The sequence below is a fragment of the Rattus rattus genome, chromosome 8 (genome assembly GCF_011064425.1).
Source record: "Rattus rattus isolate New Zealand chromosome 8, Rrattus_CSIRO_v1, whole genome shotgun sequence".
Taxonomy (NCBI): domain Eukaryota; kingdom Metazoa; phylum Chordata; class Mammalia; order Rodentia; family Muridae; genus Rattus; species Rattus rattus.
This window is the reverse complement of record NC_046161.1, coordinates 87,407,832-87,430,890: the sequence shown is the minus strand read 5'-3', so window position 1 is coordinate 87,430,890 and position 23,059 is coordinate 87,407,832. Positions and strand designations below refer to the sequence as shown.

General features: G+C 38.8%; 1 protein-coding gene across 1 annotated transcript in view; it reads right to left on the bottom strand.

Annotated features, from left to right (window-relative positions):
- Xrn1 (5'-3' exoribonuclease 1) overlaps positions 1–22,837 on the bottom strand; it is a 100,894-nt gene extending 78,057 nt beyond the window's left edge. Inside the window, exons 1-14 of the mRNA XM_032911501.1 lie at positions 22,632–22,837; positions 13,578–13,810; positions 12,294–12,391; positions 9,497–9,606; positions 9,289–9,399; positions 7,676–7,758; positions 4,900–4,987; positions 4,648–4,816; positions 3,801–3,868; positions 3,372–3,508; positions 2,391–2,424; positions 1,791–1,857; positions 1,493–1,598; positions 127–216 (exon numbers count right to left, since the gene is read on the bottom strand). Coding sequence (XP_032767392.1) covers positions 127–216; positions 1,493–1,598; positions 1,791–1,857; positions 2,391–2,424; positions 3,372–3,508; positions 3,801–3,868; positions 4,648–4,816; positions 4,900–4,987; positions 7,676–7,758; positions 9,289–9,399; positions 9,497–9,606; positions 12,294–12,391; positions 13,578–13,810; positions 22,632–22,706 — 1,469 coding nt within the window. The 5' untranslated portion in view covers positions 22,707–22,837. The remainder of the gene's footprint in view (positions 1–126; positions 217–1,492; positions 1,599–1,790; positions 1,858–2,390; positions 2,425–3,371; positions 3,509–3,800; positions 3,869–4,647; positions 4,817–4,899; positions 4,988–7,675; positions 7,759–9,288; positions 9,400–9,496; positions 9,607–12,293; positions 12,392–13,577; positions 13,811–22,631) is intronic.
- Between the last annotated feature and the right edge of the window lie 222 nt (positions 22,838–23,059).

Genomic DNA, 23,059 nt, shown 5'->3' with positions numbered 1-23,059 from the left:
ATACTTTCTTAGTCTTTAAAATATTGTTATTTATAAAGACCATATTTAATTTAAACTTGACTGTATAGATATATGAAGATTAAGTAGAAATAGAAGGAAAGAGATGTATAAATGAGATGCCTTTACCAGCTCCAGGACTGGACTCCATGATAGTAATAGTGTAAGATCCACTGTATAGCCTGAACATAACAGGCAGCTTGATCAGCCAGAAACTCACTGAAACAGAAAGAGGCATTTTCATCACAATGTTGTTTTCTGTAGATAGACCAATGTGTTCAGTGCATTTTTAATACCTACAAAACTATAAACAGAAAAATTTTAATTTCTCTGAAATCCCATTTTGTCACATAAAAGGCTGTTTACCATTTTTCTAAACCAACTACCAACATAGTCGGTCCTGCTGTGTGTACTTAAGTCATCGTATGCCCTACTTTTGCCTTAGAGTTTGGAGTCATCTAATAAACTTTCTACAAAGTGGTACCATCATCCTCTTAATTAGTAGGATCGAGAATAAACACAGAGTTCTCAGAAATCTCACAATAGCATTTACAACAACTTTTGAACAAGAGTCCCTTCTGGTCTCCTTTCTCAAAAGCCAAACAACATTATTAAGATTTGGGTTAAACAAATCTTCAAATCACCACAACAAAACAAGCCATAGTTTAAAGTAAAAAATTAGAAATCTCTTATCTTTGTATTTCCAGTAGGAATATTTATATCTTTAAAATGTCTTACTATTATTAACTTGTTTATTTGTGTGTGTGTGTATATGTGCTATGATGCTTGTGTGGAGGTCATGAGATAACTTTCAAGAGTTGGTTCTCTTAGTAGGTATGCTTTAAAACATGAATATATTACCTTCTTCTTTTGAACAATATTTCCTGATTGCTAGAAAGCTGAATAATGAAGAAAACCATTCTTATCCCCCGCTAGCAATTGCTAGCTGTTTCCGTATGCTGCTTTACAGTCACTGCTAAGATGATGCTGTGCTATCTTGCCCAGTGAATTTCTGGGCTCCAGTGAGCCTGTGGCTTTAGCTTCCCAAATAGCTCAGACTAGCCACACACGACCACCCCAAAGTTAGTCTTTGTTTACCCAATTTAAAAGGCTATCAGCATCTTCCTGAGTTGTTGGTGACTTTCTGCAATCACCATTTAACAGTGGTGCAGATTCTGGAGTTGAGGAGAGGAGAGATGATGAGTCAGAAGTTTAGAGCCTCCCTTTTGAAGACAAGATCTTGCTATGGAGCTGAGCTGGGCATTTACACAGCTGCTAGGGATGAGAACGTGGTCCTCAGGTAGTGTGGCAAATGCTACCCACTAAGTTATCTCTGTAGCTCATCTTTTCAGCAATTTTATCATAGTGATAGAACACATGCCAGAATTACTATCAGGAAATGCACTTTGAATTTATGAAACCAATAAATCTCACACTACATCAAAATCATGTTGTTTTCTGAAGAACTTCAAAATAAAAGTCATCAAAAGCATACTCAGATACTACATCGACCCCCATCTTCGTCATGTAGTATGTTCTTTTATATTGTCTAAATTCAGTTTCAAACAGATCATCATCTTCAGTCTCATCTTCAAAATTATCTGTGAGAAAAACCAGAAAGATGTGACTGATAATCATGAATAGTGTTTGTGCTGTGACGCATGCATATCAAAGCTGATGCCGAGAGACTACTGTAGGGATGGATTCGGTTCACCACTGCTGGGTTAGCACTAATGAAGGAAGGCAGACAATGACCACGCCAATGCAATACACTAAACACAAGATGTACTCACCTCTAGAAGCCACTCCTTCACCTTCGCTTTTGTCTAACGCAGCCCAACTTAAAGAATTTTCCTGGCCCTATAAAAAATTTTAAATCATCGTAAGATGAACACTAAGATATATCTCTGAGTCAGATGTATAAAAGGGAGATTAGAAAAATACTAACTACAACTGAAATGATCTTTTTTTTAAAGATTTATTTATTTTATGTATATGAGTACACTGTAGTTGTCTTCAGTCACATCAGAAGAGGCACTGGGTTCCATTACAGATGGTTGTGAGCCACCATGTGGTTACTGGGAATTGAACTCAGAACCTTTGGAAGAGCAGTCAGTGCTCTCAACTGCTGAGCCATCTCTCCAGCCCTGAAATGACCTTTAAAGGATACTGTGTAGCAGCTTACTTTAAAATAATCTTCTCATTCTCAAGACTTTTGTCGTTCCAACCTACTATATCTATATTCATTTTCTGCCCCACTTTTTCTATATATATATTTTATGATCTTAACCCTTTCTCTCTTGCTTTTGACACTCATAAGCTTTTCTTCATGTAACTCTGGCCTCTATGAGTTTTATGCTCATGGGTCCTAGCTGCATGTATCTCTGGTATACATTCCTGGAAGACTGGAGAAGGTTAAAGACTGACCTAAGGTAGAGGAGATAGGAGTTATTAACATGTTGGTTTTGTGAATCCAGGTTCCCTTTCAAGTTTTTTCTTTTCTTTTCCTTTCTTTCTATTTGAGATAGCCTTACTGTGTAGTCCAGGCCTGCATAAAGGTCAAGATACCCAAGCCTCAGTTCCCTGCTGGCCTAGAGGTCTCAGAAGGGATCAGGAGTACAAGGCCAGCCAGGGCTACATGAGACCTGGTCTTGAATAAACAAGCAAACAAACAAATAAGAAGACTCCTAAGGCTCCAAATAAATATAAACTAACTCAGTGCACTGCTGTTTTCAAATGACACAACTTAAATAATTTATTCTAAAAGTTAACTTATTCACTTCTTTAAAACAAGTTTTTTATCTTATATGTATACAAGTGTTTGTCTGAAGTGTTTGTATGTACACAGCATGCATTCCCGGTATGCACAGAGGCCAGAAGAGGGTGGCAGATCCCCTGAAGTCGGAGTTATTGTAAGTTGCCATGTGGGGACTGGGAACTGAACCTGGATCCTCTGTAACTGCTCGTGACTTTTGAGCTATCTCTCTAGACCTATTTATTGGCTTCTTCTTTTTTTTTTTTTTTTTTTTTCCTTTGGGGCTGGGGATCAACCCAGGACCTTGCGCTTCCTAGGCAAGCGCTCTACCACTGAGCCAAATCCCCAACCCCTATTGGCTTTTAATAGAGGAAAAATATCACTATTCCTTAGAGGTGAAAATAAAAACTTAATTTTTCCCTTAAGTATGTATTTGTGATATGAGAGAAACACAGAGACAGAATCCAAAATAATTTTAGATGTTCATGGAGAAGAAATGAAAATGAAACAAGCCCCCTCATAAGGAAAATGAGAAACAAGGAATAGTACTTTTACTGTTACAGTTTAAAAAAAAAAAAGGTAAAAGGAAAAAAGAGAAAGCCCCCTAGAGCCTGACGACCTTTGCTTTCTCTTGTCCTTGCAGCTCTTTGCTTCTTCTGCTGCCGCACCTGCTGCTTCATTGAGATACTTGTTACCAACTTTGCTTTCAAACCACTTGAGGTCCACAAAAACTTCGCTGAAGTGTTCTCGATCAAACTGAACAAAAACCAATTTAAAAATGATTTACACATGACTAAAAGAATAAAAACTAAATTTCTAACAGAAACTATTTCTGGGTTATAGAAAAATGAATGTTTGTTTACACACATATAATCTCACTAAATCTGGAAACTGAATATAAGTAATAATAATAAAATAGCTCAAGTAAAATGATACAGAATGAACAAACAGAACAACACTACGAAACCGTCTTTTTCTGGTATTAACTAAATAATTAATGACCATTTACAGCGACCCTAAATAGGAAGGAAACGTTGCAGTTACTTACGTCTGACAGCTTCACAAGGTATCTCTCAAATCGAGGTAAGTTGAGATGTCCACTTTCATTAATATAACCTAAAATGAACCAAATCAAAACTTGTAGTATAAACTGACATTTTCTAAACAGTTCTATAAAAATTCTTTCTGCAAACTGCTGAATAATTCTTCTACTGAAGAAAACCCTCTAACTGCTTTGCTATCTCTAAACCAGCTTTAGTTTCTATAACCTTTATATTACTGCATTTTAGGCACTGAAGTAAAATATTGTTAATTCAGGTTATATAATAATAAGGCTTCCACATTTCCAACCATTACCAATGCCATATGTATTAGAGTCTGATTACTCCACTTGACATATTCATATAAGAAAAGGTGCAGCTGGCTGAGTGCACACACCTGTCTCCTATCCTTTGGGAAGCTATGGCAGGAGGATTTTGAGTTTGAGGCCAGCCCAGGAAGACATAGTAAAACTTCACCTCAAGAAGAAAAAAGCAAAGGAATAATTTCCTGTAATTTAGAGAATTTTTTTTTTTGCCAATTTCCCATTTTTATTGTTTTGGTTTATATTAAATACTTCATGTAAATTTAAAACAACCAGATTTCTCTAATGAATTATGAATGAGTGAAGTGAAACCAGTGAAGCTGTGGTTTTCTTAAGGAGTTAAAGGTGAGGCTAGCTATCTAATGAGTGAGGCTGTTTACCTGTATTCAGTTTCCTTAGCAACTACTGAAAATGACAATCTCAGGGCCTACCACTTAAGACTAAAAGAAACACACAATATTTTCCTAATACAATCACACATACAGTAATCTAATAAACAAAGGGTACAAAATTACCAGTAAAGAGGTCTTACCTCCAAGCTCTGGCAGGATAGCAATATATGTTCCGTAAAGAAGAGGCAGCGCATCATGATTAATATGTAAATGAGGTAGATGAGGGATAAAATCATTGCCAACAAGAAATCCCATCAAAATCCAATCATCTATAATTTTTTCAATATCATATTTAAATGTGATCTTTTCCTATAACAAAATGGAGAACTAAGTGAAGGTCTATAGAAATTTCTATGTGCAAAATAATAGTCCATGGCTGTATGAACACTTACTTTTAGTGCTGAAAATTCATAATCAATATACTCTCTCATTAAAGACAAGTGTAGGAGGTGAAACGTCGTTTCTTCTGGTGCACATACCCTGTAATTAGTCAAGTGATCAAAACAGAGTTGTCCAACTTCAAAAATGTAGCAATGGTTAAGTAAAAATTATCACTAACAGATAATTCTTATCTTTAAAGCAGTAATTTATATATAATTATATGAGAATGCTATCCTAATGGATGTAACATGATAAAGTAATAGGCTTACATTATAAGTTTGGTGGACAGACCCACGATTCATCATTTAAAAAAAATACAGAATACATATAAGAAACTAGCTAGTCATTGCGGGAAGTGAGGGTGTGTGTATGCGTGCGCACTTTCAAATATAGTTTATCTCCCGCATTGCACAGGACTCTATATTGGCTTATACTCCAAATTTAGCTATAAAGAAGAATATTAGGAGACAGTATTATATCTAATTAGATAAGATATAAGCAAGATTTATGACAAGAATGTGAGAACAGTTCAACATAAGAAAATCAACATCATGTAGCACATGAGTAGAATGAAGGGGGAAATTTTCCACAATCATTTTTCAGAAAAGCATTTAACAATATTAAATACTCTGCCATGATAACATCTGAAATGCAAGTACTCAGGAAGCAGAGGAATAAGGATAATGAGTTTGAGGCCATCCTGGTCTACATAAAGAGCATGTTCTAGGCAAGCTTGGCCTATAGAAAAAAACAGTGTCAAAATTAGAGAGAATGGGCTAACAAGAGGCTCAGTGGGCAAGGATGCTTGCCTTTAGGTCTGATGGCATGAGTGTGATCTCCAGAGCCCACATGGTGGAAGGGGAGGGCCTACTGCAGGCTGTCCTCACCTCTACACATGCCACAGAACTGCATGTGTGCACCACACACTTGTTCTCATTCTCATAGTCTCTCTCTCTCTCTCTCTCTCTCTCTCTCTCTCTCTCTCTCTCTCTCTCTCTCTCTCTCTCTCTTTCATACACACACACACTCACACTCACACACACACAATGTAAAACATAGTCTAAAAAAGAGAAAAAAAAGTTATAGCGAGAATTTCCTTAATATGACAAAGGACATTTATGAAAACACACAATTAACATTATAGAGTGAAAAAAATTACACCTAAGACCAGGAATAAGACAAGGATACCTACTTTACCACAGCTATCAACACACCATAGCTATTCAACACTGTTCTTTAACTCCTAGCCAGGACAATGAGGCAGGAAAGATAAAGAAATGGAATTAAAATTGGAAAGGGATAAATACAACTTCATCTGTTTTCAGATGGTGTATTCTACATACAGAAAACTCCATAGTTTACATAGAAACATTAGTGATAATACACAAATAGCTTATCTACAGGGAACAAGATAGGCAGTATTTCTGTATACCATCAAATGACAAAGCAAGAGAAAGTTAAACTTATTCTAGGGGCTGGAGAGATGGCTCGGAAGTAAGAGCACTGGCTGTTCTTCAGAGGACCTGGGTTCAGCTCCCAGACCCACACAGCAGTTCACAACCATCTGTAACTCTAGTTACGAGTTCTGACATCCTCTTCTGGCCTTGGTGACACCACACATGCATATGGTGCATATACATATAGGCAAGCAAAATACTCATGCACATAAAATAAAATAATCTGAAAAGCATGATTCCATATACAAATGACACCCAGAATAGTTAAATACTTTGGAATAAACTTAACCTAAGAGCTATACCAAGGAAACTACAAAACAAAGAAATTAAAAGACACAAAACATGTGCTAATGAATTAGAAGACTACAATATCAAGAAATTTTAAAAGACCTACAGATTTCTTAAATCTTTCGTAAAGCTACCCCTGTCCAAATCCCAATGATGTTTTTCACAAGAACCAGGAAAATGCACCCCCCAACCTCATGCTTTCACGAGACCCAAAATAAGCAAAACAATCTTGAAAAAGAAGAAAGTTGGGGTTTCATTCTTCTTGATTTCAATGTTAACTATTTAATGTTAACTACAGTATAATCTGTATGAATATCCCAGTGATGATACAAAAATAAAACAGAAAACATAAGAGATAAAACTTTGCATACACAAGCAAATAATTCTCAACAAGGAACTAATATTCTCCATAGGGAAAAAGCAGTTTTCCTTTTTTTTTTTTTTTTATTTTAAAGATGTATTTATTTATTCTATATAAGTACACTGTAGCTATCTTCAGACACACCAGAAAAGGGCATCAGGTCCCATTACAGATGGTTGTGAGCCACAGTGTGGTTGCTGGGATTTGAACTCAGGACCTCTGGAAGAGCAGTCAGTGTTCTTAACCACTGAGCCATCTCTTCAGCCCAAGAGCAGTTTTCTCAACAAGCAGGGATAGAAAAACTGAGTTTCCACAAACAGAGACTACAACTGGACTAACTATGTAAGTTAAGGGTACAAAACTCAAAGTAAAGTGTGGCTCAGCAGCTGAATGCTCGCCACTGGGCTCCAGCCCAGTCCTGCCAAAATAACCAAATCTCTTCATAGAAGAAACTAAAACAAACCCCTCTACAAAACCTTCAGAATAAAAAATAGGGGTAATTTTTCTGACATTAGATCTGGCAGTGTTTTCTTGGATACTCCAGACAGTAACAGCAGAGACGGTAGAAGACAGATACACTGGACGACATCAAAGCAAGCCCCTCTGGGTTACAGAAACCCTTGCAGTCTGCTAAGGGATTACAGCCAGGCTGTCTTTCCGTTCTTCCAACATCTAATTTACCTTTGTGTTTTTTTTCCACCAAACCGAACTTCTTCTCTTAAGAGAGAAAAATGTGCCTCGTGACTTGTTAATCCAAGCATGATCTGTCAAAAAATAATCACAAAATACTGCTATTCTACCTTTGTTCATAGCAGAAAGTTTACAAAAGCAATTTAATGACATTTCTATGCATGGAATAATTTAAAAGTCAAAATGTGAAGATCAAAAGCAGTTGTCCCAATGGCAGGTACTTATTGACTAGGTAAGGATTCTAAGTGCACACTGGAGCCTACACACTTCGTAGTTGACACCAAGTCCTCCACTCCTCCCCTAAAGCACAAAACTGCCCAAGCATTTTCATATAGTCCTACTTCTTATGAGTAGAAATTAGGAGCATTGATCTTTCCATGCGAGATGCTTAGAGGTCAAGATAATGTTAATATGAACATTTATTCCTAAATGGAAAGGAGCACTTTAAATTCCTTATATATCCTTCTCCCTCAAAAGAATCCAAGAGTCTACTCAAACATGCAAGCCAACAGCAAAACATAATTTACTTTCTTTAAATTCTTATTCAGACAACAAAACAATATGAAACACGAGGCAGTAAGGAGAGGTGGTTATTTACATGTTAAACAATTATTGTTACATGTGTGATAATAGCTTTGTGGCTGGGTGCCTTAAAATCATTATGAAAACATGAATGTATTAAGATAGAACAGGGTATGGGATTTGCTTCAATAAACTAGCTTGATAGTAAGGAGGCTGATGAGTACATTAAGTTTAAAAAAATTACTATTTAAGAAAACTTGCTAGACGAGGGGGTGCATGCCTTTAATCCCAGAACTTGGAGGCAGTGGCAGGCGGATCTCTAAGTTTGAGGACAATATGGTCTACAAAGTGAGTTCCAGGATAGTCAGGGCTACCTACACAGAGAAACACTGTCTCAAAAGAAACCCAAAAACCAAACCAATCCAAAACCAAACCCCAAACCCCTAAACAATCCCCTCCCCAAGCCAACCCCCCCCCAAAAAAAACAAAAACAAAAACAAAACAAAACCCTTAGGAAAACTTAAGAGTACAAGGAAGGCCATCACAGTAGCTTGCTTGTTTAGTTTTTAGTTAATATGAAAACTTCTCTGAGAGGGGGCTGGAGATGGCTTAGCAGTTAATGAGAACTTACTGCTCTTGAAGAGGGCCCAGGTTCAGTCCCAAGCACCCACAGGGCAGCTCATAACCATCCCTAATTTCAGTTCCTCAGCATCTGATGCCCCCTGGTCCAGGCACCAGGCACACATGTGGTACTCACACATGCAGGGAAAAGGCTCATATAATTCGTGGACCTGAGTTAGGATAGAAGGTATTCATGACCTCGGTAACAGCATTTGCTCTCAGCAGCATTTTCATAGAACTAGGATCACCCAGCTCTGTAGACTAGACCAAGATCAGTCATTCATACTCTATGACAAACAAAGCTTTTTTCCCAATTCTTTTAGAACTTAGATAATGGCAAAAGTAGCAATCACTGCCTTTGTATCCATTGCTACAGCCAATCAAATGTCTGCATTAAAAGTCTCTCTTCAGTATTTAGCTCAATGACACAAACTTATAACAGCAATAAGTGTTATACCTACCAAGTCAGCATCTAAGCCATAAAGACAATGTCTGGTGTTTGGATCATGATCTGGCTTTGCTTTCTCGGATCTGATAAATTCCATGATTTTATGCTCTCCTTCTCCAGGAGTCTAGACATAACATTTCAGAAAAGAAGATGGTAATATGCTATGCTTCAAAGTATTAAACAAACTTGAAAAAATTCTTTAGATAAAAAAGGATGATAACCTCATGGCCTGAGAAGTAGATGGTAACACCTTGCCATGATTTGTCTGTGGAAATTTTCATATTTACAAAATACTTCAGATGTTCATGCAACCTGGCCATGAATTCAGTCCCTATAAGTAAAAAGTTTTAAAAGGTTAATCTGAGAAGGAGATAAAAAATAACAAAAACAGTTAAGTTCCCAGTAACAACATAAACTCAGTAATCTTCAAAGCCCAAAGTTCTCTTGCTTATCCTCCAATGATTCAAATGTCACTAGTCAGTCCACAAAGGTAAAGTCATGAATTTTACACCATCTATCGACCGTGCTTTAAGTATTTACCTAAGAGCAATTTGAACACTAATAAACTCCAACTTTCTACATTTCTTCTGGATTGCTAAGCATATACTAATTTTACTTATTATTATTGTGTCAGTATTATGATGGGTAATATGTGAAAGTAAGCATTTGCATGCCACAGCACATATGTGGAGGCTAGGACAGGTTTTGCTACTTCATTCTGTCCACTGCCCATGGAGTTCTGGACTTTGAACTCAGTTCAGCTTATGTGGCAAATGATTTTAACCACTGAATTGTTTTTTTTTTTTTTTTTAGATCTTGAAGAATTTTATAAGACATGTAGTTTTAACCAGATTGCCAATGTTAACTATTATTGTTCATGTATATTATTAATAACTAATATTGGTTTCATTTTTAAGACAGGGTCTGTAGTCCAGATTAGTCTTGCTTTCACTATGAGCCAAGGATAACCCTAAACTTCCCAAGTCCTGGAATTACAGGCATGTACAATCAAGCCTGATTTATACTATGCTAGGGATTGAACCTACGATCTTATGTACACAAAGCATAGGCTCTGCCAATTAAAACTATATTCCACTCCAGCAAATGCTTGTATATGTATATACAAGTTCTATATTCCACTCCAGCAAATGCTTGTATATGTATATACAAGTTCTATATCCCACTCCAGCAAATGCTTGTATATGTATATACAAGTTCTATATCCCACTCCAGCAAATGCTTGTATATGTATATACAAGTTCTATATCCCACTCCAGCAAATGCTTGTATATGTATATACAAGTTCTATATCCCACTCCAGCAAATACTTGTATATGTATATACATGTTCTATATTCCACTCCAGCAAATACTTGTATATGTATATACAAGTTCGTGTAGAAGCAGGTGTTTATGTGGAGCCCAAAGGATAACCTGTGTTTGGTTCTTCCTCAAATACAGTCCACCTTTGTTGTTGTTCTTCTTCTTCCTCCTCCTCTTCCTCCTCCTCTTCTACATCCTCTTCCTCGTCTCCCTCCCTTTTCCCCTTTCCCTCCCTCTCCTTTCCCTTCTTCTTCTTATCTTTTGGTAGGGTTTCTATGTATCTCTGGCTCCCTGGAACTTGTTATGTAGATCAGGCTGATCTTAAACTCACAGAGATCCTCTTACCTCTGCCTCCCAAGTACTAGAATTAAAGCTACCATGCACAGTCACCTTGTCTCTTGAGACACAGATCGTCCTTGGAACCTGGGACTCAATAAATAGGCAAACCATGTTGACTAATGAGCCCCAGGGATCCTTCCGATTCATCTCCCCAGCACTAAGACTACAACTGTGCACCACCACACTAAGTTTCTTATACGGGTGCTGGGGATGGAACTCATGTTTGTATGACAAGCATTCCACTGATCTGAGCTATAACCAATAACTGCTATGCTCTAGATTTTAAAACATTTACTTTATGTATATAATATTTTGCCTACACATATGTATATGTACCCTGTGCATGTAGAGCTCTTCGAGGCAAAAAGAAGGCATGTGATTCTCTAGAACTGGAGTTACACTATGTGAGTGTTAGAAATCGAACCCAGGTTCTCTGCAAGAGCTTGTTTTTAACCACCGAGCCACCTCTGTAGCTCAATAACAACTATTCTTAACATGAAAAATTATTTTTAGTTTATTTTTAATCCATAGAAAATGTCAGATGATCAACAGTTAAAGGCTACCTTAAATTATATCCAGGGGAAAAATGGTTATTAAATTAAGCAATGTGTATCTAAGCCACTTAGAAATAAAAAAAGTACTAGTTTGTACAGAATTTAAAAGGTTACACTTAAGATTTTTGTATAAAATAAAGGACTATGAAGATGCCAGTGAACCCTCTCAAGTGTATCAAGTAGGGTGCTATACATAAAGTTAAGTTAAACATATTACAAATAAGTTATTATTTTTTACATTTGTGTATTTATTTGTGTGGGTGGAGGTCAGAGGACACTTGCAGGAGTTGGTTCTCTCTCCAAGCATGTAGATCCTGGGAACTGCACTCAGGCCATCCGCTGGGCAGCAAGTTCCCTTATCTGCTGAGCCAGCTCACTGGCCCTATATTTCTTAAAGTCATAGAAATCCTGGGTGCCTTAGGGAGGTAGAAGAGTAAATAAACTCCATAGACTAAAAGAATGGGTTTCTCATCCTGAAACCCATAAAGTTTGGTAAGTCATAAATCAATCACAAAATTACAAATCGGCTTGATACTGATAACTGACCACAGTAAATTGAAAGCTCTAAGTTCCTTCCAGGTCAGGGACTCTATGTAGCTGACCAAGTCCTCTCCATCCCTGCTTATCAACATCTGAAAACCCTTCAGCAGGTCTTCACAGAAACACAGCCAACATGATGAGTACACAAATGGGGAAATATGGTTAGTGAAAGCCCAAGGGCAAACAATCTCAAATTAGAAACACGTAAGAAAAAAAGTTCAATTTCTATGCCATGTCTTTAGACTGTCTCTCGGTTAAATTACCTGGCGTAATACAGTTGGAATCGAATCTGGCTTCTGTAGGAAGTGTTTCTCCCTTTTCTATTGCCTTTTTAATTTTGTCTTCTGCCTCCTTGGCTGACCTTAAAAGTCAACGAAAAAAAAAACCTTACATTTTCTACAAAATAAACATTTTTACACAAAGCATTATTTAAAAGCTTTTACAAATAAAATATTAAGTTGTCAACCTTATGGTTCAAAACTATAATATTTTTTCTTTTTGAGACAGGGTTTCTCTTTTTAGCCTTGGCTGTCCTAGAACTAGATCTGTAGACCAGACTGGCCTTGAACTCATAGAGACTAGCTTACCTCTCTCTGTCTCCTCAGTGCTGGGATTAAAATTGTGTGTCACCATGCCGGGGTAAATTTTTAAAACTAATTATAATAAAAACAAATAAGTCCAGGAATTCCTTGCTTTTATTTACAGAATTAAGATTTTTCTTTTTTAATGCAAAGACTACAGAAGCTGGATATTAAAATAGTAAAAAGCACACAAATCATCACAAACACATAATTCTACCACAAATATATAGCTAATTTATTCCAGAAACAAGATAAAAAACGTTAAGTGTCAATTATGTGTGCCATATTTAATTATATCATTTAATGATTTTAATATTTTATTAATCATCAATTATATGAGTACACAAAAATATAACAAAAAATAACTCCAGGTTTTAAAGACAACGCTCTACAGGGGAGGTAACGACAAATAGCTAAGTTTAATCAAGTGGCAATACAGAAAAGATCGTTAAGATAAGGTAAGGAAAGACAATGACAGCATACTGGGAGATGGCATTTTACAAAGATGATGAACACAGGTATAAATAGGTTGTAGAAGTGAGGAATAAGGACATAAGAAGGTCCACCAATCACTTCTAATCTCATTTGCCTTACTGCCCACTTAGGGCTCACGTTTACTCAAATCACAACCTAGACTGAGAGCTGATCAGTCAATAGAGGTTGGTTGAGTGACTATCATTAGAAGAACCTCTTGGTCCACTCTGCAGTGACTACACCAAGGTAGATCACCAAGGGGCCCTCATCTCTACTTCTCAGATTATCAAAGTGAGTTTGGAGACTTGTGCCTGAGAACAGTGGCTTAGATGAAATCCAGCACGAGCTGTGAGATGCAATGAGTCATCGAACCTACTGGCTTATTACCCGACTAGTAAAAATGATATTAAATACAAAATATACCACCTTCTTTAAGGATTTAAACAGAAAACAAGTATGAACAGAAGATGTCAACTGTTTTAAATGATTTACCTAAAACGCCTCCCACGTTGCTGGTTCATTTTTGCTCGAGGAGCCACACCGTCAACAGCCATAAAGAACACTTTCCTAGGTTTAATAATTCGAAACAACACCTCCAAGTAGTGAAAAATATCAGTAAAGATTTTGTCATCTGAAATTCTGAAGTGAACATCATCATCATTAGGATGGGAACATTGATGTATAATTCCATTCATATCCAGGTACAAGTTATCAAATTCAGGAATCTAAAAAGCAAAAACAATATGTTCCAGATTATTAATTATTGTGACTATTTTCATGCCTAAGAAAAGTGATTCTTCAAAACAAAAACCAAGCAAATCAAACCAAGCCAGGATGTAATGTATTCTAATTTTATAAAAACTCCAAGGGTCCTTTTCCAGAGACCCACATTTGGATCCTCTCACTTAGATGAGGCCGTGCATAACCATCTGCATCTCCAGCCCTCAGGGATCCAATGCCCTCTTCTGGCTTCCTTGGGCACCACATGCATTTGTATAAATGTGCAGACACAGAAACATACATATAAAATAAAAAGTAAACCTTAAGAAAACATAAATAATCAGAGTTGAAGAAAACAGGTAAGGGGAGCAAACAGGTGCGACTCATATTGCAGACACAATCACGTAATTACACAATGGACCAGTAGCCTCGCCAAGCTTACTATGAGGAAATATCTATTTACTCAAATTAAGGAAAACGCCAAGTAAAGAGCTTATTTAATATGGTACTCAAAATATTAGTTTCTTCTCTTTTTGCTACGTGACTTCTCAAAGGCTCAATTTCCTCTATAAATGGGAAGTAATGCCCATTTATATCAAAAGGCTTAATAAAAGAGTGTAAAATTTTTTACAAGAGATTTATTTAGCTTTACATTTGGTTCTCTCGATCAGAGCCATTTACTTGGTTACATTAGTTTTTAAAAGTTTAGATTATCAAGCTGGGCAGTGGTAGTGCATGCTTGAGATACCAGCACTCGGAAGGCAGAGCCACACGGAGAAACCTTGTCTTGAAAAACAAGCAAGCGAGCAAACAAACAAACAGCTAGGTTATCTATAAACAGAGGCAGAACCGATGACCTGATACATCAGAAAGTCACATTCTTGATGTCACTGTGGGGCTTGGTAGTATTGGGGTCCAGGCATCGCCTCACAAACCACATGAACACTGATCTCAGCCAGACAGCTCAGACAGGAATAGTTTATTGAGCATTCCTCCTAGGATTGATCGATCAGGGCTGCAGGCCAGACGTGGGAACTGACTGTGATGCTCAGTTGGAATCCTATAGATCTTTTAAGCCCAAGATCCACAAATATCTGGGCCAGGTTATTTCACCGATCAGAACTTATGGGTAAGGGATTTCCTTAGGAACATGTCTTTGTTGTACATTATCTTGCTTCTATTGGTTGGGGTATTTAACTGTGGCAGGGGACTTGTCTTGCCTAACATTCAAGTCTTAATTTGATAATGAGGATGTCAGTTCCTAGGGAGGTCTTGGGAACTTAAACTTTACTCGACCCTTACTCAGAATGAAGTCTTATTCTAAATAATGTCTCTCTTATGCTGGGGTCCATCTTCGAGGCAGCTTAAAAAGGCAAATCCATAAAAGCTTATACGGAGATGCAGGAAATACTACCTGGTGGTTGGTTCAGGTCCAATACAAGCTTATAGTGGCTAAGTAAGTTCTAACTTATTCTAGTGTGATTGGTTTTCAAGAGCTCAGACTATAACAAAGTATGCAACCAACTTGGGCATGAGAAAGTTTCTAAACAACAGCTGTAACAACATGAGAAAGTTTCCTTATAACATTAGTAACAGCACAAAATGGTGGCTAGATAGGTAACAGTTACCTAACCTTAACAGCCAGGGTAGGTGAGGGCATGTGCCATCTACTTTTAAGATCTTCATGACTCTAGTTTTCATTTATTTTTGTTGTAAGCAAGTAATGGGAACACTATTGACTCAATGTATAGTAACACAAAACTAAATGGCTGTAACTAGCCAGTTCTATCCAGTATAATCCAAAAATTTTTGACCAGTCTCCTTTATATATAAAAGAAAATTAGCTTGAATTTAATTAATAAACACATGCAGGTAACAATATATTTTCTTGTTATTGGAAAATGACGTGCCTTGTGAGGTTTGAGGGTGGCAGTTTTAAATCTTTAAACACTGCCAAACATTTATCTAAAACCTCTACTTTACAGCATTAAATAAGCACCTAGATAAGCTTCCAGGACTGCCTCCGAGACTAGTACGTCAGGAGAATACAAGTTGCACTTATATCTGGCACTCAATGAGGTTGAAGAAGAACATGTGATTGGAAAAGAAAGCCCACCCATTGCAGAAAGCAGAGAATATCTGACAGAAATGTCATTAGAGGACAGGAGACATCTGACAGAAAGCAGGGGAGGAGAAATTCACCCAGCAGAGCAATAGTTCTTTGTGATGGGCCAAACCAGAGAGATTCTGGAAACTCTGAAACGGGAGTCTCCAGCCAAGAACAAGGGACAGTGCAGGAGCCTCTGCGACAGCAAGTCACAGCAAGTCACCCCGAAGACAGTTTTAGTTATATAGACAGACTTTTCCTATATTAAAAAAAAAATTGGTAAGCTCTATTTCAGATCCCTTAAGTGCAAGGTTAGGTGGAATAAGGGAATGGATAGAAAAGTCACTTGAAAGAGCCACTCTGTACTCACTGCGACCTGACCACCAGGGTCAAGCCCTCCTAATTTCAATTATAATCTAATATAAAAGCTTGAGAGACAAGAGACAGGAAATGTTTAATTGTGAATCTATGGTAATGAAATGGAAGATCAAGGTAAGACAGCCCACTGACAATGAGTAAGAAGCCTGGCTCTCTGGTGTGGATCTGGGCATTGAATTCGAGTGCCTAAATTCTAGTTCATGTATGGATTCATGAGAAGAGACAGGAAGGATAGGCAACTTAAGACAGCAGGGCAGAAGAGGGGGTACTTTGATGATCTAGGGCAAGGAAAGCCCAAATCATAAACAAATTCATACTAAAATGGCTATGTGAAAACATATTGTTTCAAATCTCTATTAGGCCTATAGGATGGGGGAGTAGGGCACCCCATTCCCACAGTCCTAATATTTGGGAGACAGGCAATCAGAGAAAGAAAACACATAAAATGTTTCACCCAGGAAGACAACAAAAGTTGTTTCAGATACAGCTCTCTTTATTGGTTCTGTAACAATTTGACTAACAATGTGTTTATGACTCAATTTTCTCAGGCTTCAGTTACAAAAACCAAATAGAAATACTATGGGGCTACTTACAGTGGGGCTGATGGTACAGCCCAGTAATCCCAGTATTTAGGAGGTGAAGGCAGGATTAAGAGTTTAAGGTCATCCTTTGGTATACAGCAATTTCAAGGTCTGTTACATGAGACACTATCTCAAAAACTGCAAATAACTAGGATTACTATGTTAAATGAGTGAGCACATGCATATAAAAGATTTTAAAATTTTAGTCCATAATACATACTTAACAAATTTAGCTATCATTTTTAAGATTTAAAAATAATTCAAAGTGTGTACACACACACACACACACACACACACACACACACACACACACACACACACATACACGCAAGCTAGAAGATGTCAGGGCATCTGGAACTGGAGTCACGGGTTGTTGTGAGAGTCCTGACCTGGGTGCTGGGAACTGAACAACAGTCTTGGCAAGAACAGCAGGCATTTTTTTACTACAGTGTCCTCTAGTCCCAAAGGTTTAGCTATTTTAATAGAATTGTGCTAGGTCAAAGAGCTGTACAGCTCTAAGAATTTATGATGCTAGTTGAATGATTTTGTAAAGAAGACAGGCCAAGATTATGTGTTTACTTTCTTTCCTTCTTGAATATCCACCCTATGGGAAACCTCAGACAAGCACAATTTTCTTCTAAGAAGTGAACAGGCTTGTATTAGTGGATTTTAAAAAGGCTTTCTGCACATTAGACAACAGCTATCTGAAGGGCTTCATGCATATTAGTCAAGTGCCATGCCATGGAACCACATCTGACCACAACTGCTATCTCCTCCCTTCTCAGTGTGGTGCTACTGGCTCTAAAACCAAACCAGAAGCTCATCAAAAATGAAATGGAATGTAACTGTCATCAGGATAGGCCACCAATGTGGCATCTGTTAGCGATGTAGCCTGAAGAGTTCTCAGAATCTTGGGGACATCTGGACCCTGCTGTCCACCACAGAAGAGAATTTCCTGATGAATGAAACTGAACTAAAGTTAAAACTAATTTATCAGTCAGAAAGACAAAAGGTACTTGAAGTAAGTCAAGTGTGGGCACTGTGAGAAGAATGTCTGCAGAGCAACATGTGTGACTGGAGGCTTGTTGGAGGTTGTATTCTATGTATTCTAATGCTAAATACTAGCCCCCAAGATCTGGTTGCAGTCCAGAACAAGCACTTTCTCATGTACACCAAATAATGTTGTATAAACTTTGCTTGTTTTTATTCTCTAATTGGTGAAATAAAAGTGGCTGACAGTCAATTACTGGGGAGAAAAGAGGTAGGTGAGGCTTTGGTTCTCCAGCTGGGGTCATAGGTGTGTGTGTGTGAAAGAGAGAGAGAAAGAGACAGATGGACAGAAAGACAGACAGACAGACAGAGGGGGTGGGGAGGGAGAGAGAGGCTGAGAGAGCAGGAGGTCTCCATTAGATGGGATGGACAAGAAGCATGTGGCCAAGAGAAGTGTCCTTTGAAGACAGACTGATGGAGCATGAACAGCCCAGGTGAAACTCAAACAGTAAGTAGTAACTTGGGGAACACAGCTGAGAAATAGCCAGTCTAGTGTAGACCTTTGGGGATGTGATGGCTACTCCTGGTTGTCAACTTGACTACATGTGAAATGAACTACAATAAAGAAATGGAGGACCCAACTGTGATCCAGATCTTGAGGCTGGAAGACACAGGTTTCTGACCTGGATCTTGACATGACATAGTGGCCATGAAAAACTTGCCTCAGTCTCCTGGGCTTGTACTACCTTGCCTGGGCCTAAGCTAAATCAAGGTCAGCCTGGAACAAAGCAAATTCCAGATCTAGGTGTGGGGTACACAGCCTTTAATCTGTGCCACACTTCTGCTGGAGGCCTACATAAAGACATTGGAAGAAGGAAGATTCATTCTTAAGACTGCCAGCACGGCTGTTAGAATGTACTTCTACAGAAGACCAGTTTGGAGGCTAGACTTATAGTTCATTAGCCATTTTTAACAATCCTGCTAGTGATGCTTCTTAGAAAGGGGAGTTCAGCTCCTGTATATTACTTCAGGGCTTTTTAGGTCCAGCTTGTGCTTCAGCACTAGAGACTTGGAGGCATCTATACAGTATAAGGCTGTAGGCTTTTGCTGAGGCAGCCTCTCAGCTGGCTTCTCTCCACTGCACCCCTTCCCGCGCTCTTACTGCTCTGTCTCTCTGTTCTGTTCTTGTACATGCTTCCTGACTCGTCTTCTGTCTGTCTGATCTTTGGCCCTAGTCAAAACCCTAAATAATTTGGCCTATAAAATGGCTCATGCCTGACAACCTAAGTTGGATTCCTGGAACCCACAGCAGAAGGAGAAGACCTGACTTCTGACTAACTTACAATATGCACCATGACATGCTCCCACATATGTACATTCATAACGAGCACACACTAATAAAAAGGTGTTTTCCCCGAAGCAGTTTTGGGACATTAAACTCTGCACCTCTATGTTATGGAGGCGCTGTGTCTGAGCCACAATCTCAGCCTCTGCCCTTTCTTTCTTTTTCTGTGGAACTGGGGAATTAAACCTTAAATACCACGTAGGTTAGGCAAGTGTTCTACCACTGAGCTAGCTACACCCCCAGTGCTGTACTGAAGTCTTTACTCAAACTGTTCTTGAACTCATTTTGCAACCCAGCCTCTTGAGTAGTTGGGATGTCAGGTCTAAGTCTTAGGGTGGGAAGTGACACATATGACACTCAAGTCTTTGTTTTGTTTTGGGGGTGCGATAAGGTTTCTCTCTGTAACCCTTAGACTCTGTAACCCTTCTTCTGTAGACCAGGCTAGCTCAGAGATCCATAGGCCACCACTGCCTGGCTCAGTCTTTGCTTTTGGGGGGTAAAGTCTTACTCTGTAGTTCATGCTAGCTTTGAAATGGCCATCTTCCTGCTTTAGCTGCCCTAGTGCTAAGATTACACATGTGTATCACCAGAGCTGGGTCAGGGAAGTAAACAAAAGCTTGTATTTGGGGCTGGAGAGAGAGCTGACTGGTTAAGAGCACTTGTTATTCTTGCAGTGTACCTAACTTGGTGATTCATAATCATCTGTGACTCCAGTTCCAAGGATCAATGGCTCTCTTCTGACCTCTAGGGGCACCGGGCATACAGATGGTGCACAGACATACAGGTAACACATTTATACACATAAAAATGAAAGAAGCTGAAATAAGTAAACAAATAAATATATGTCATTTGGCCTCAATACTTTTTGTTTTTTTCTATATGAACTGAAATTTCTTGAGCTTTAGAATGATTAGGGCTCAGAAAAGCTTTAACTTCATTCTTTCTTTTGCAGTTTTTCAATGTTTTAAAACATGGTAGTGCACTTTTAAAGATCCCTTGACTCTTAATTCTCCCTTTCATAGGGATCATTTTCTTCTCTGGCATAATGGTCCCTTTGTAGGTCAGCTTTGAATATACAGGTGGGATACTGCTTTTTCTTCTGACAGACCCTTCACTCAGTCAGTCTTAAATAAAAAAAGAAGCTACCCCCCTCCCCTCAGTTTTAGGTACTGTTATCTAATTGGCTAGTATAGTTTTTATTGAAACTTACAGGGTATTCTGAAATTCTGTTCACAAGCTCATCAGATAGTTCATCCACTTTCCTCTCAAAACTATCTGGTTTGCCCTCATCTAGTAGTATTTTGACTCAGTAACATGAGGATACTCCATCACATGAATTGTTTTATGGACTTTATCTAGTTTCTCTTTCTATTTTTATATGATGATTCAAAGGATGAATAATTGTGCTGATACTACCCTCAATCTCATCCCAAAACATATTGCTCCCCGTCCTCTTCCTCCAGGTATGTTCACCCTGGCACCCATGAAGGAGGCCAGAGGTCAATTCTGGGTGTCTTCCTTAACTGTTGTTCATGTAGTTTTGTTTGCTTTTGAGGCGGTTGTGAACCTGAAGCTCGCTAATCCGTTGGACTAGTTGGTCTGCAAGCCCCCAGGCTCTGCCAGTCCCTGCCCTCTAGTGCTGGTCACAGGTGCTATTCTCAGCTTTTATGTGGGGACTTGGGTCCTTCCCGCCTAGTTTCCTGTTTTTTCATCTTCTGTTAAATAGAGGATTTGTAAAAGCCCTAACTTTGATACATCAAGTTTCTATTTATGTATTTATTTATTTTTAGGTATAGGTGTTTTGATTTTTGCCTGGTCTGTGTGCCATGCTGTAGAATTTGATTTACAAACAGTTGTGGATGCTAGAATCAAGTCTAGGTCCTCATAACCAGGGCTCTTAACCACGGAGTCATCTCTCCAACCTCCCTCCCTTTCCCTCTTTCTCTCCCTCTCTCTCTATCTCTATCTGTCTACCTACTTCTGCCTCCTCAGTGCTGAGATTAAAGGTGTAGAACACCATGCCCCATTGATAAACCAGCAAGTGTTAAGTTTACTTCCAGTCTACTTTCAATCTACTGCAAAACTTTCACAAAATCTATCTTGCTTTTCGTGTTGTAATGTTGCTTTAAAAGACTGTTTTGTTTTTGCAACAAAATTCCTCAAGATGAAGAATCCATGATATTTTAAACAGACAAAGTCTGTGACCAAAGAGCACAGAATAAAAATGTTATTGAACAGATTAGATGCTAGAAATATTTATTGATCAAAGATTCTGAAAAAGAAAAACAATGTCTCTCCATTTTCACTTTTCTCCCTGAAAATAAATACCATCTAAATTTAACTCAACCAAATAAATACCATCTAAACTTAACTAAAAAATAAATGGACAAGTCAGCATTTAGAACTTTTTATGATTTCTTTTATATGCCAACTTTCATTAGAACTTAATATCAAAAGAATCCTCTTCAGAGACTGGATTCTATCTTTAACCTTATAAATACCTTAAAAAACAAAAGAAAACAAAAACCCCATATAACTGACAACTTCCAGTATTAATACAGCACTATTCATCACAATTCAATTAGCTAAACAAATTTCAAAAACGAGTTTTTCTGTAAACCAAAGTCATTATCAAAGTCATTCAATGTGACATACTAAATTATCAAAGTCTAGTTTACCTATTAGAACATTTGGTTTCTCTGTCATTCAAACATGCAAGTATATTCTAGTATATAAATATATAAATACACACTTTTAGAACTCACATAAACGTTGCTTTGGGGGGTCACTATACACTAAGTATTAGTAATAATGTTTTGAGATCTTTCTGCCATACCAAAGCCTCGAAGCACCAACCCCCTCATCCCTGCGCTCCATTTAAACGTTTTGTTCGTTTAGACAATAGGGGGTCAGTACTGATTGGGGGCTAACAAGAGCAAGAAAAAGTATAGCAAATCTGAGCCACTAGCTACAACAACCGGTCCAGGCGTCGAGGTTAGATGCAGCTCTTCATAGCTGGAGTACTCCGCGATTCCGCCACAGGGACGTTATTGCTTGTATTCCGTCTGTTGTTTTGCTTGGGATGAGGGACCCGAGAAAACGTCCCACACAACTTCGCAGCCTAAAGCGAAGCGCCAGTTCCAGTTCCCAGGAGGACAGAGAGGGCTCATTAAAAGCCTTCCCACTAAGGGCTCCTTTGGAAGTCCTGGAGTGCTCTCCCAGGGGGAGCTCAGACTGGCTGCAAGCCACTCTGATCTGACCTGCCTCTACCCGGTGCGGCTCACCTGGAGGCCGCCAACCCTCGGTCTCCCTTCTCTTCCTCCTTTGCGGCCGCTGACCAGCACCACAGGCAGCTGGAAGGCCGGGGTCCCACAGCGCAGAGGCCCGCGGGCCCACTTCTTGCGCCATGGCCTGAGCTCACCCACCTGATGCTCCTTCACCACTTCGCTGAGGCAGGGGTATCGCTCCGAGATCCATCGGTAAAACTTGGGGACTCCCATTTTGACCGTCGACACTAATTCCAGTCGGTGCAGAAACGAAACCAAACGCCCCGCCCGGGCCTTCGCCGCCGCCTCCGGCCGTCGCTCGGAGGATGACAACACAAGGTCCGCCAGACCATAGAGTAAACTGTGGGCCTAGAGGGGCAGGACGGCGCTGGTGGGCGGTGGGTCCTATCTATCCCGCTGCCTCTCTGCTCTTCCTTACTCGTTGGTGACGGCGCAAGAGGCGTGGTCTGCTCATTAGGTGACTTAGGTTTAAAATGCCAATTGATTGAGGTGTGGACTTGCAGATGGTATGACAACGTTTAAGCGACAGTTGGTTAGATTTATGTTAACTTCAAACATGGCAGAGT